Below are 14611 nucleotides of genomic sequence, written 5' to 3'. Positions count from 1 at the left end.
TTTGTCAGGAATAGACAAAGGGTCAAGGAGAAAAGAGGGCAAGAGATGAAAGAACGAACAATGATAATGATGCATGAGGGGTGCAAGATGAATGAGAAAATGAAACTCAAAGCTAAGACAAAGTAACATGCTACAAAGCATAAGGTAAACATGACAAGTTAGGATGAAACAACAAGGTCAAGACCAATGCATGACAAGGGTAGCAAAGGTGTGTGCAAGAGGTGGCTAAGTGCAATGCATGAAAAATGCACATGTGGGGTAAGGTGTGTTAAATACACAACCAATGAACCAAACATATTCCTAATGAGGAAACATGAGAAACCCCAAAGTTTGGTACTCATCGGAGTCCAAACAAGCGAGAAAATTCCTAAGAGACATTTTATCAAACACCTAGCATGCATACCATGAACAATAATGTGAAACAATGCATGAACATCATAAAATCCACCCTTAATACATGATCTTTTTGCCACAAGGGGCCAACATCCAATGCAAATCATCAAAAGAAACCAATCCCATGAAGAAAATTGACAAAAAAAATAAGTTTTCCCAACCCCTATGATAAAAATCCCAACCAAGAGCACAAAACTCTCCAAAACATAATCTAAGAATCAAAATTAATGAAAAGAGTTTATAATTACCTTAGAGATGTTAAGAGAAGGAAAAATCATTCAAATTGGTTGGGTTTTGATGTAAAAATATTGAAAGAGGGGTTTTAGAGAGGATGGGAGAGGTTTAAAACAAGTTTCCCACGAAAAAGCTCATTAAAAAGCTGATTCTGGGCGCTTCGCAACTGGCGAGTCGCGAGCCAAGTCGCGAGAGAGCCGCGAAACCTCTTTGGATGAACTCGCAGCTTAAACTCGCAGCTTGCAAGTTGCCAAACTGAGTAGCCAAAACTGGCAGCTTGCTGGCAGCTCGCGCAAGTAGCCAAAATGAGTAGCCAAAAAATCTGACACTTGTTTTTCAAAACAGAACATGTTTAAACATTGAAAAACAAAGTAAGCACTAAACATAAACACAAAAAATGATAAAAATCACTTCCAAAAACATATAAAATGATCAAAAATCTTTTTGGATTGAACCATATATGATTGAGCACACACACAGCACATTTAGACAAGTACAATCTAACAAATGAATAAGACATTCATTGAACATTAGGCATGTGTGTTGTGTGTGTGTATCAAATGTGGAATAGTCCTTAGTCTAGAATGAAACTTCAATGATCAATTCAATCAAGTCATACACAACTAGTACTAAGTCAAGTGGTCTATCTCAATTATAGAAATGAACATATATGACCTCCCACAAGAAAATGATTACATACAATGAAGCTTTTCATTTGGCTTCTTTACAATTCTTAACATTTGATCATTTTGAATCAAAACACCTCATTTTGAGATCGATGCCTGAAATTTGTGATATCTCAATTTGATGAACAAGCCTTTGGCTTTTTGGGCATCATACACTTTCATATAAGTCTCTTTCCCTTTTTCCTAGTCAAATACTAGTATATGCGACGGCTTTTGCAGCTCATTATCTCTTTCATTTTGAGATTTGCATTTATTGAGCTCTTTAAGCAATAAAAATAAAAGAGTGGGAAGAGATATAAGCACAAGTCTACGCATGTATCAAAACCAACATGACTATTGACAAATCATTCATGACAAGCTTGAAGATCGATTTACAACAATCACACAAAGATGTCAAGATTTTTCCCAGAAAGATATAAGTGCAAAAATAACAAGCTAAGCTCGTAAATGCACAAAACCATTTGTACAAAGGTACAAGGCCAAACTCACATGTGATATGTGCTCAAACAAATACGATCAAACTTTTTGAATTTTTCACTTTTTATGTGGTTTTGGATTTTTACTCACACAAAACGAAAACATAAAAGTAAGATAAAAAACGAAACAATGCATACAAATAAATGCAAGATGCACAAAATGCATGAAGTTATGACATTTAATGCATGAAGGGTCCTACAAAGATCGAAAAAATTAGATCAAGGACCAAAAGAGCAAAGGCTCAACCATATGAACCCTTCCTCATCCAAACGGAACGATTGTTTGGAATGAGTGTCTCAAGAGAAGTGAGATGAGGGTTGGAAGAATGAGAACCGGAGATGCACATAAATAAGGAGGTAAGAGCATTAACCACTTTCTTCAACAACTTACCATTTTCCATCCAATCCGGTTGAGCTTTCAAAGCACAACTTCCAAAAAGCTCAAGTTTCTCTTTTCTTTTGATTCTCTTAAGACCTTGAAACTTAGATCAATGAGGTCTTAGATGACCCAAGGCACCACAATGGTGACACACAATGTGTTTAGGTCTACTAGGCTTCTTGGGAAAAGATCTAGAAACATTGTTTTGTTCCCTTTTCAACTTGGAGCATTGAGGTCTTATATGACCGATCACACCGCAATGGTGGCAAGTTGGAACAAATTTAGATCCATTCAAAACCTTAGGTTGAGACCTAAATGAAGGCTTTGACTTAACAACCTTTCTCTCCACCTTTTGATTTCTTTTATGTGGAGGAATGTACACCGATTTGTCCTTTGAGGTGGAACACACAATAGGCACAAAATCGGGTACCACAACATGATTGCAACAAATATTTTCATCTTTTTTAACAGTAGGTTCAGCAATCAAACACTTGGCATGCATCTTAAGAGATTCATTTTCACATTTAAGATCATCAACAAGTTTGTTAGACAAAAAAAGTTTAGCATCCAAGTCCATATTCAAACATTCAAACTCTTTCAGCTTTTCAAGAGAAATTTCAGCAAGTTTTTTATATTTCTCAACCAATTTGTTGGATTCATTGACCTTAGCAATCAAATCATCCTTTTCACAAAATAACTTGCTTAAATTCTTTTGAAACTTCTTAGCATTTTTCTTCAAAAGTTTGTCAACAACACCCATAGATTCAAATAACATGTCATCACACTTATGAGGATTAACACTTATAGAGGCATTTTCACAAACACGTGGCATGTTACATTCATCATCAACCAAATCATGCAAAGAGGCATACAAAGCACAATCCATGGCAAATAAACACAAGGGGTCAAAGATCACACTTAGGTATTTAAACCACAACAAGTGTACCCGCTCTGATACCAAATGAAAGTTCAAAAACGTGTATAAAACACCCTTGAACGTTTAGACCCCCAAATACAAAATAACCAATTCAAGCTTTATGACAAACAACAAGTGTGCGGAAAATGAACATAAGCTATAAACAGAATTGGAAATCAATCTAAGCCAATTATAAATCACATCCAGAGCAGAAAATAAAAGGCAAAGATAAAGGGAAGAGAGATGCAAACACAAGGACAACACACGATGTGTTATCGAAGAGGAAACTGAAGCCCTCGGCGTAAAACCTCTCCGCCGCCCTCCAAGCGGTAAACAATCCACTAGAAAATACAGTTGGGATACATGGACAGCAAAAGACCCTCCAAGCCTAATCTACCCAGTGCACCTAAGCCCTCCAAGCTTCTTGCTCCAACGAGGTTGCGCCGAACCTTTTTCTTTTCTAGCTTCCCGGATTCCGCTACTAGACCGTAGCATCAACCAATGAAGATTGGTTCCTTCCTAATTGCTTCCCAGAAATCCAAACAACTGTCTCACAGTGATGATGATGGTGAGAACCAGGTTTGGTATAATGCCTCTTAAGGATTTGACAATGGAGAGGAAGAGAGTAGAGGAATTTGAAGAGACTCTAAGGTATAGATTGTAGGTGAAACAATCTTGTTTTTCTTTAGGGTTTCTCTCTCAAAATTCTCTCTGGAAGTTCTCTTTCAATCGTGGGTAAAAAGGGTATTTATACTGGAGTGGGAGAGGAATGTGAAACGTCAGGTTTTACAAAACAGGGGTGGCTCGCGGCTTGACCTCGCGGCTTGACTAAGTCGCGAGATCCAGTCGCGAGTTAATCGTATGGCCAGTTGTCCTGTTTTGTCCTGTAGTGCTTCAACTAGCATGACTGTTCATCTTCCAGCATGCTTGGCACGTGTGCTGCTTCTGGCGGCTTGCAGCCGCGAGTCACCCGCGAGTCCTAGCCGCGAGTCTCTGTTTTCTTGCACACTCTTGAGCAATCTTCACTCTATCTCACTCACTACCCTTACATCAAACCCACCTAAATACAGGGTTACTAAATGCTGAATTACAAGCAAATTTGGCACGAAATAAAGCCAATTAGATGGTTGAATAAATTCAATCTTACAGAAATAAAATAAAATTAATGATATGCATACACTATATTTGGTTTATAATTGCTCCTCACCACCATGCCCCACATGGTATTAGTGTTAGATTTTCTTTTTGAAATGAATCTGACCACACCTAGTTTACTTGGTGTTTGTGAGTATATCAACAGCTCCGCAACTCTAACTTCCTTGGAGTTGGCGTGTTGTTGTATGTTTGTGTATTATAAAAAAAAACCTGTGTGTGGGTTTTGTCCCACATCGCCTAGTTTACTTGGTGTGTGTGAGTATATCAACAACTTTGCGACTCTAACTACCTTGGAGTTGGCATGTTGTTTTATGTTTGTGTGTTATTAAAAAAAATCTGTGTGTTTGTTGTATATTTGTGTGTTATAAAAATAAACCTGTGTGTGGGTTTGTCCTACATCGCCTAGTTTACTTGGTGTGCGTGAGTATATCAACAACTCTGCGACTCTAACTGCCTTGGAGTTGGCGTGTTGTTGTATGTTTGTGTGTTATTAAAAAAAAAAAAAAATCCGACCAAAGAATAGCCTATAAGGGCATCCCAACATGAAAAATAAATAAAAGACATGAAGTTCCATTCCTATCAACAACAACAACAAAAGAAAAAAAAAAAAAGAAGAAAAACTTGAAAGCTTCACTGCCACTAGTCCAACTTGATATCATGATTAAAGTATTGCTCGAACCTAGTTTTTTATCCTCCCCCCCAAAAAAAAAAAAAAAAAAAAAATTATCATAAAAATGGTGACATATTTGCTTACTCTATGATCAACAATTTAATAATTAACAACAGTACCACTTGTCACGATCCCTGTAGTCCTTTGACATATATAAGAGATCGAAGAAGAAGAAAGAACAATCAAAGTCCAATACTCGATATACTCTGATTATCAAAAAAAACCGTCATACTTTTTTTTGTTAACTGACTCCAATACTGTTATACCAAAAAAAAAAAAAAAAAAAAATCTATCCTTGTGAACATATTGAGCAAAACTAGAATTGTCAAATCAACGTACAATTAACAGTGAATTTAAAGTATCTCTGCTCAAAGTAACGTCTAAATCTTAGTATTACTTTCTCATTCAGAATATGGTTGTTTCTTTTCCTGTTTCATCGGATTTTTAAGGCATAAAGATTGAAATAATGGTCTTATTCACGTAAAATTTGAAGAAAAATTTCTGGGTTTTGACGGGTTTCATTAGTTATTAAAGAAGTGATAACCATTGGTGTAAGCTATATATAGAGTTTGAAAAGTCCTTGGTGGGTTTTATAACTTTTTAGCTGCTGTTGCAAAAGCATGGAGACTGCTGACCTTTATAATGCGGGAAATAGTTTTCGAAGAAACAGTTCTTCCATATGGAGGAGTGGTGGCGTGGAAGCGTACTCGAAATCTTCAGGAGATGAAGATGATGAAGAAGCTCTTAAATGGGCTGCACTTGAAAAGCTTCCTACTTTCAACCGGTTGAAGAAAGGTTTACTAACTTCACCGGAAGGCGAGACCAGTGAAATCGATATACATAATCTTGGACTTCATGAAAGGAAGATATTGATTGATAGGTTGCTGAAGATCCCCGAGGAGGACAATGAGAAGTTCTTGTTGCAGCTCTGGAACCGCATAGATAGGTATGTTCTTTTATTAGTTTTTTCCATTTTTTTTTTTTTTTCAATAAAAATAGGAGGAGAGTTTAAAAAAAAAAAAAAATTGTATCTTTGGTGAATTTTCTGTTATAAGTCTTCATGTTTCTTGATATTTGATATTTGTTAGAGTTGGAATTGATGTTCCCACAATTGAAGTTCGATTTGAGTATCTAAGTGTAGAAGCAGAAACCCATGTTGGGAGCAGAGCTTTGCCTACACTTTTCAGCTTCATTTTTAACATATTGGAGGTAACAATTTGTAACACACAACATTCGTCACAATTATATAAATTTGATGTATTTAATCTATCATATATGTTTGTCTAGAGATCTTCTTCTTATTATTTTGATTTTTACCGTTTACTTTGCCGTTTGATTTTAAAAGGATGTCTTGAGTTATGTCCATATTCTTCCAAGTAAAAAGAAGCGTTTGTCCATTCTTCAAGATGTTAGTGGAATCATTAAGCCTGGCAGGTGAGAAGGCAAGCTCAGTTATGAATGTGGGAAATTTTTATTCAATTTAGAATATTGGGGCACTGATTTCTTACTTTGTTCATATGCATTTTCCAGAATGGCATTGCTCTTAGGCCCTCCAAGTTCCGGGAAGACCACGCTCTTATTAGCTTTGGCCGGAAAGCTTGATCCAACTTTAAAGGTGAATAAAGTTTTGATCAAGGCTTTAATCCTTTCATTGGTTATTCTCAATATGTAGCTTTATATTTTCTGCTGATTAGTTTATTCTCCAATATGAAACTGGAATTTCTCCTCTAGTTCTCAGGAAGGGTGACTTATAATGGCCATGACCTGTGCGAGTTTATACCCCAGAGAACTGCTGCCTACATCAGTCAACATGATCTCCATATTGCAGAAATGACTGTGAGGGAAACATTGGCCTTCTCTGCAAGATGCCAAGGAGTTGGATGGCGTCAGGGTTAGTCAATTTATAGGGTTTCCACTTCATATTTTCTTTCAGACAGTTTAATTTTCAGAATGTGGCCTGATTGATTTGTGTGTAAACTGTAAAACATGAGTCACCTGCATACGATTTCAAAAATTTGCAGAGATGCTAGCAGAGTTGTCTAGAAGAGAGAAAACAGCCAATATTATGCCTGATCCAGATATCGATATCTTCATGAAGGTAAGAAAGAAGCTGCTGTCATTGACTTATTCTCAACCTCAGAAAATGATAGGCAGTTTAGCTCATATTTTCATCAAAGATTATGCCCAAATCAAGATTCAATAGAGTAACTGGTCTTGAGAACTTGCACTCATGGTGATTGACAACTTATGTGTTTTTATTTGACTTCTGCTATTTTAAGGGAGCATCAACTGAAGGCCAGGAGACAAGCATCATTACAGATTATGTTCTAAAGGTAACATCAGCATGGATTGAAAAATTTCCAATAGGTTTCCATAATTTATTATTTATTTGAGTCCACCTCATTACAGGTTTTGGGATTGGAAGTGTGCGCAGATACCATAGTTGGGGATCAAATGGTAAGAGGCATCTCAGGAGGACAAAAGAAGCGTGTTACAACAGGTAAACTCAATTGGAAACACAAATTTACATAAAACTTTTGTTACTTGCGAATTAACTATTTGTCTCCAATAATTAATTCAAAGGTGAGATGCTGGTTGGACCAGCCAAAGCCCTGTTTATGGATGAGATATCTACTGGGTTGGACAGCTCGACAACTTTTCAAATAGTGAATTCAATCAAGCAAAACATTCACATTCTCCATGGAACTGCTGTCATCTCACTCCTTCAGCCAGCACCAGAGACTTATGTTCTTTTTGATGATATAATTCTCCTCTCCGATGGCCAAATTGTGTACCAGGGTCCCCGTGAACACGTTCTTGAGTTTTTTGAATCCGTGGGCTTTAAGTGTCCTGAGAGGAAAGGCGTGGCTGACTTCCTTCAAGAAGTAAGTACACATATAGGTTTGCCTGTCTAATCGATTCCAACATAAATAATTGATCTCCAAAATATGAGCATTACCTCCACTTCCCATTTAAATCATTTATGTATAATAAATATTGTAGGTAACATCACATAAAGATCAAAAGCAGTATTGGGCACATGAAAATGAACCTTACAGTATTGTCACAGTCAATGAGTTTGTTGAGGCATTTCAATCATTCCATGTTCGAAGGGGGATTCAAGATGAGCTTGCAATTCCGTTTGACAAGAGCAAGAGCCACCCAGCTGCGTTAACAACTCATAAGTATGGTGTAAGAAATGAGGAACTCTTGAAAGCTTGCTTCTCCAGAGAATTGTTGCTTATGAAGAGGAATTCATTTGTCTACATTTTCAAGTTTACCCAGGTGGATTTTTAGTTCATTTGAATCTTTGTATTACCCTTCTTGGTATTGCATGATTTTAACATATCCTTTTCTATGTGCTATTAGCTTACTATAGTGGCACTGATTGCATCAACGCTTTTTCTACGAACCAATATGCACCGCGATTCAGTAGAGGATGGAGGAATTTATGCCGGTGCTTTGTTCTTTAGCGTGATTATAACTCTGTTTAATGGATTGGCAGAGCTTTCCATGACCATTGCCAGGCTTCCAGTTTTCTACAAGCAAAGGGACCTCCTCTTTTATCCTCCATGGGCGTATGCACTTCCAGCATGGATCCTAAAGATTCCCATTTCTTGTATAGAAGCTGCTGTATGGGTATTCATTACCTACTATATCATTGGATTTGACCCAAATGTTGGAAGGTGGGCAAGTAATAATTATAATCAATTTATTGCCAACTTTCAAAGATGTTTTTTTTTTGACACATTCTGTTCCGAATGATATATGAATGTATGTACTGCAGATTGTTTAGGGAATACCTTCTGTTTGCATTGGTTACTCAGATGGCTTCTGCATTGTTCCGATTTATCGCAGCAATGGGCAGGAGCATGGTTATTGCTAACACCTTTGGTTCATGTGCACTGCTCACACTTTTTGCACTGGGAGGGTTTGTCCTGTCAAGAGGTATAATATAATTAATTAAGAAATTGAATTTACAATTTACAGTTTTTTTTCCTCTTAAATTTAGATGCACCTTCCATGATGCTTCTTGCTTTTTTATTTTTTATTTTTTATTATTTATTTATTTATTTATTTATTTATTTATTTTTGTTTTCCTTAATGCTGCAGCGGATATAAAAAAGTGGTGGATATGGGGCTATTGGATATCTCCCTTGATGTATGCTCAAAATGCAATAGTGGTTAATGAGTTTCTTGGGAAAAGTTGGAGCAAAGTAAATTCTAAAAAAGGGCAATTTTCTGTCTTTTAATTTTGGTGTATCCTCTGATGTCTCAAGTTACTTTCATATTTAAGGTTCTTGCAAACTCAACGGAAACACTGGGAGTAGCAGTTTTGAAGTCCCGTGGGTTCTTTCCACATGCATATTGGTATTGGATAGGCGTAGGGGCAATGGTTGGATTTGTATTACTTTTCAACATCTGTTTCACACTGGCTGTTACTTACCTTAACCGTGGGTATCACAAACCTTTTCAATTTAGTTCTTAATTTTTGTTTAATCTTCTCAATTTAATACTTGTACAAGTAGAAGAAACTTGTGTTACTGTTGTACAAATAATTGTGCAGCATTTGGGAAGCCGCAGGCCATTAAAACAGAGGAGTCTGAAAGCACTGAACACAATCACAGAACAGAAGAGGGCACTCAGTTACGACAAAGAAGGAATAACTCAACTCATGACACTGAGATAGGTGATACGATATCCTATTATTAGTGTTTTGTGTGTTTTATCTCTTTGCTATGCTTTAGGTGCCAATTATATTTCTATTGACATGCAGAGTATGGGGATGAGATTAGAACTGGAAGTACCTTGTCGAATTCATCATCATTGGTGATAGACGCTGCTGTTGAGGCCAACAAAAACACTCAAAAAGGAATGGTTCTTCCATTTGAACCACATTCCATCACCTTTGATGACATTATATACTCTGTCGACATGCCACAGGTACTTAAATGAGTGTTTGAAATTGTTTATTGTTTTGACATCCAAATAAAATATACTGTTTTATATGTTAATAAGTGAACATAAATTGTATTCCAAACATATCAGGCCTAGTTTAATGTACTAAACTTGCAGGAAATGAAGAATCAAGGTGTCCTTGGTGATAAATTGGTGCTTCTGGAAGGTGTGAGTGGTGCTTTTAGGCCTGGTATTCTCACAGCTTTGATGGGAGTTAGTGGGGCTGGCAAAACTACTCTAATGGATGTGCTGGCTGGTAGAAAAACTGGGGGATATACAGAAGGGAACATTACAATTTCTGGGTACCCAAAGAAGCAAGAAACATTTGCCCGGATTTGTGGATACTGTGAGCAAAATGACATCCACTCCCCTCATGTTACTGTCTATGAGTCCTTGGTCTACTCAGCATGGCTTCGTTTATCCTCAGAAGTTCATTTTGAAACCAGACAGGTTGATATCTGATACCAAATCTGTTTTGAGCTTTATATTGATAATATTTCTTTTAATGCATCCCATATCTATATACAAGCCAAGACCATTCAGAATTGGTTTTTAAGTCCCCAACGTAGAGCAGTGATCAGGCTGCTGTAATTTCGATCAAGCTCAGATAATTGTAGTTTGTCTTCTCTCTGCTCAGCTTCCAACCTTGATGATAATTAATCTTATATTTACTTTACATAAATTTGTTCATCATGTAGCCAGTATTGTTTCGCTTAAGCTGATAAAATATTTAAAACTCAAGTTACTAATGAACCATTGGCTAAAGAAATTAATATCTAGACAGCCACAAGAAGCAAGAGCATTCCATAATCTTGATTTTTATTCTTGGATGCAGATGTTCATTGAGGAAGTTATGGAGCTTGTGGAGCTTAATCCAGTGAGGCAGGCAATAGTTGGGTTGCCCGGTGTGAGTGGTCTCTCCACTGAGCAGCGCAAGAGGCTAACCATTGCGGTTGAGCTAGTGGCTAACCCCTCTTTAATATTCATGGATGAGCCAACATCTGGGCTAGATGCAAGAGCTGCAGCAATTGTTATGAGAACTGTGAGGAACACAGTGGACACTGGAAGAACAGTTGTCTGCACTATCCATCAGCCGAGCATTGACATATTTGAAGCATTTGATGAGGTGAGAAATCTGAAAATCTAATGGATCGCAAACTTGGGGCTTATTATTTGTTCCTTCTCTTCTAATACTTTGAATATGATAAATAAATTATGGGGTTGCAGCTATTCCTTATGAAGCTTGGGGGACAAGAAATATATGTAGGGCCGCTGGGTCACCATTCTCATCACTTAATCAAATATTTTGAGGTAGAACGCAATGGACCCCAAAAGTGTGTGTGTGTATATATATATCAGACTTTCAACTTCAAATCTTAATCTGAGCTGCAGAATATTGATAGGTATGCCTTGTTCCTTTTCTCTAGGGAATCCAAGGAGTCAGTAAAATCAAAGACGGTTATAACCCAGCGACTTGGATGTTGGAAATTACCAGTTCAGCACACGAAGCAGATTTGGGGGTTGATTTTGCTCAAATATTCAAAAATTCAGAACTCTATAGGTATGTATGTTATGCAGCACAGGACTAGCTACCAATTTTCAGATAAATGCTAAGAAACCTTGTGAGTGTTATGTGGCTTAAACTTGTTGCTAAAAGCTTATACAACTGTGTGGCATGTGATTCAGGAGAAACAAGGCACTAATCAAAGAACTGAGCACACCTGCTCCTAATTCAAAGGATCTCTATTTCCCTACTAAATACTCTCGTTCGTTTTTCATCCAATGCTTTGCTTGCTTATGGAAACAACATTGGTCATATTATCGTAACACGCATTACACTGCTGTAAAAATTTTCTTTACGGCTTTCGTGGCATTATTGTTTGGGACAATGTTCTGGGACCTTGGCTCCAAAATGTAGGTTCGAGAACTTAGAAATATATATAAGCTCAAACTCTTATTGCTTAATTTTCTGCATTATGATTCAACTCTGTTTTGCAAATTTCAGCTCAAAGCAGCAAGATCTATTTAATGCAATGGGTTCCATGTATGCTGCTGTGCTTTTCCTTGGGGTCCAAAATGCTTCCACTGTGCAGCCAGTAGTGGCCGTCGAACGAGTGGTGTTCTATAGAGAAAGGGCTGCTGGAATGTATTCAGCCTTGCCATATGCATTTGCTCAGGTAAAAGGGTCATAAACTCCTTTTACAATCTTCATATAGATTAATTCTCTCTAAGTTTATGCAGTTTCTATATGTCTCACTCTCTCTTTTTCACAGGTTGTGATTGAGCTGCCATATATCTTTGTACAAGCAGTGGTGTATGGTGTTATTGTTTATTCAATGATTGGATTTCAATGGACTGTCACCAAATTCTTTTGGTATCTATTTTTTATGTACTTCACTGTCTCGTACTACACTTTTTATGGCATGATGTCTGTGGCTGTGACACCAACACACCAAATTGCTTCCATTGTTTCCGCTGCGTTTTATGGGATATGGAACCTGTTTTCTGGATTTGTGATCCCAAGAACTGTATGTGCTGCTGACTTCTAATAATTTTTCTGACACTAGGTTTCATTTGTACTAGACATATGTTGATGACTTAATAACTTTTTTTTCTTTCTGTCTCTACCTTGACAACTTCAGAGGATTCCTGTGTGGTGGAGATGGTACTCCTGGATATGTCCAACAGCTTGGACTTTATATGGACTTGTTGCATCACAGTTTGGAGATTTGAAGAACACGCTCGACACAGGTTTAACAGTGGAAGATTTTGTGGAAAGCTACCTTGGTTTTAGACATGACTTTTTGGGTGTGGTTGCGGCTGTGGTTGTGGGATTTGCAGTGTTCTTTGCATTTATCTTTGCCTTTGCTATCAGGACAATAAATTTCCAAAAGCGATAGGATTGTCTCTTTGGTTACTTGGATAGAATTTGCACTTCACTATGTTTACAAATTACCCGTGTTGTTCATAATGTCTTGGCATATCAGTTGCGCAGAGGGTAAAATGCCTTGCAAGTAGCCCTCTCTTCTACAATTGTACTTCCGAGTTTCATTTGTCCACAAACCTCAAGGAGGAGAATTTTCTTTTGTTCATAATTTGCAAGATTTTAAAATTTTTATTTTTATTTATTTAAGAGATGGAATATTTAGTTAATAAAATAACGGTTTGAGAGGTATAGAATTAATTGTTGTATTTATAAAAACCAACACGGGTTGGGGATTGACATTTCTTGGGGAGTGTAATTTCATATATAGTCAAGGGAGGGCAACAATGGAGGGAAGTTTGACTACTCGTGATGGCGACAAGCAAGAAGTGTTCGTGTGTGTTCCTCGTACATGCTCCATGTGTCTTCGAAGTTACTACCAACCAATGGGATTTTTAGGGTGTGCGTGATTGGTCATGTATGTCCATATAATTTCATTACTAATCCTAGATTGAAAGAAACCACAAGAAAAATGAAATTGGAACAAAATCTTAGGAAACCTCCCATCAACAAAAAAAATCTTAGGAAACCTAGCACAGACTATTGATTGATATTTGTTTTGCAAAATCAACACTATTTGGTTGATTAAAATTGAGCAGATTTTCCAATTTTTGAAAAATTTATGGTTTTATTGCCTTTTTTTTTTTTTGTGTGGTATTTTTGAGGGATAAATCAATGGTGTTTTTTTTTTTTTTTAATAGAAAATCAATGGTGTTTTTATTATTATGATTGGCACTCTTTTGACCCTAAACGAGATGCATTTTCTAAATTATCAAATCAATCATATATTCATAAAAATAAATTAATTTTGATAATTATAAATTAGGAGAAAATGCCATTTGTAGTCTCTACCTATATTTTAGGATCACAATTAATTTATTTTTTACATTTCGGTAAAAGTTAATTTGATCTCAATTAATTTTAACTAACAGTTAATTTGGTTCCAACCATTTAACTCACTAGTGGAAAATACTTACTAGACAAATGGTTTGTATGGTTAACATAACAATATAAATCAATTAATTACACATTAAAAAAGCCACATAAACAAGTCATATACTTAACTAGCCCAATCAAATCTTGCCACCTCAATAGAAAAAATTCGAACTCACCAAAGCACTAACAAAAACCCAAAAAATCTCCCTCTAAATTCTCAAATATAGTCACCAAAATGATCCAAGTCTCCGACAAGACAAGCGAACTGTGTCAAGAGATCCTGTACACCGGAGCACACACGGTCCCACAAGTTTTCCTAGGAGTGGAGATTTTGTTATGTTTCTTTATATTTCTCCTTATACATAACCAGTTTACAGTTCTGAAAAGAAAAAAGTTCACGACTTTATTAGTTCTCCAACACCACCTTCTCGATTTACAACTTAACAAATCTTGGATTATAAATCAAGGAATTTTTTATCGGTCAAAAAACACATTCAATTGATCGAAATTCTGGAAATTTCAAAATTTGGAAAACTGTAGAAGATTATGCAGAAACATCTCAACCCAAGTGATTTCATGAATGAAATGCATGAGAAGGAGTTTAAATGTTTTTCAAAAACATAAGTTTTCAACCCAGAACTTCAAAACAAGATTTTCAAACTCTTACTCCAAAATTTTCAACCCTTGAACATATTTTGTATCAAAACCATAGAATAAATAATCTTGGATGGCCAAATCATATTCACATACAATTTTATTTACAAAGTTTAGCAAAGAATAACTTGTGAAGTGTGTGCAACTAGTAACATCATGAGATACATGTG

The 14611-nt window shown here is 36.5% G+C and overlaps 1 protein-coding gene and 2 long non-coding RNA genes across 6 annotated transcripts in view; 1 reads left to right on the top strand and 2 right to left on the bottom strand.

The window, feature by feature from the left end:
* Positions 1 to 8604, bottom strand: part of LOC126725621 (uncharacterized) — a 44785-nt gene extending 36181 nt beyond the window's left edge. Inside the window, exon 1 of the long non-coding RNA XR_007655520.1 lies at positions 8465 to 8604. This is a non-coding gene — a long non-coding RNA (uncharacterized LOC126725621). The remainder of the gene's footprint in view (positions 1 to 8464) is intronic.
* LOC126725620 (uncharacterized) overlaps positions 1 to 12995 on the bottom strand; it is a 99801-nt gene extending 86806 nt beyond the window's left edge. Inside the window, exon 1 of the long non-coding RNA XR_007655519.1 lies at positions 12933 to 12995. This is a non-coding gene — a long non-coding RNA (uncharacterized LOC126725620). The remainder of the gene's footprint in view (positions 1 to 12932) is intronic.
* On the top strand, positions 5091 to 12963 carry LOC126725612 (pleiotropic drug resistance protein 1-like). 4 transcript variants are annotated; one of them, XM_050430412.1, is made up of 24 exons: positions 5093 to 5855; positions 5998 to 6118; positions 6255 to 6343; positions 6440 to 6524; positions 6641 to 6800; positions 6931 to 7007; positions 7189 to 7242; positions 7319 to 7409; positions 7493 to 7794; positions 7913 to 8194; positions 8279 to 8595; positions 8697 to 8857; positions 9023 to 9126; positions 9207 to 9363; positions 9477 to 9599; positions 9687 to 9853; positions 9986 to 10318; positions 10704 to 10994; positions 11096 to 11179; positions 11296 to 11429; positions 11555 to 11782; positions 11874 to 12045; positions 12142 to 12396; positions 12511 to 12963. In XM_050430412.1, the coding sequence occupies exons 1-24, from the start codon at positions 5530 to 5532 to the stop codon at positions 12766 to 12768; spliced, it is 4371 nt and encodes a 1456-aa protein (XP_050286369.1). In that variant the 5' UTR covers positions 5093 to 5529; the 3' UTR covers positions 12769 to 12963. The 4 variants fall into 4 exon arrangements, with proteins under 4 accessions (XP_050286372.1, XP_050286373.1, XP_050286369.1 ...); XM_050430415.1 differs by lacking the exon at positions 11555 to 11782 and having other exon boundaries at positions 5091 to 5855; XM_050430416.1 differs by lacking the exon at positions 11096 to 11179 and having other exon boundaries at positions 5092 to 5855.
* Positions 12996 to 14611: the final 1616 nt, after the last annotated feature.

The sequence above is a fragment of the Quercus robur genome, chromosome 5 (genome assembly GCF_932294415.1).
Source record: "Quercus robur chromosome 5, dhQueRobu3.1, whole genome shotgun sequence".
NCBI lineage: Eukaryota > Viridiplantae > Streptophyta > Magnoliopsida > Fagales > Fagaceae > Quercus > Quercus robur.
This window is presented reverse-complemented; position numbering and strand designations above follow the sequence as displayed.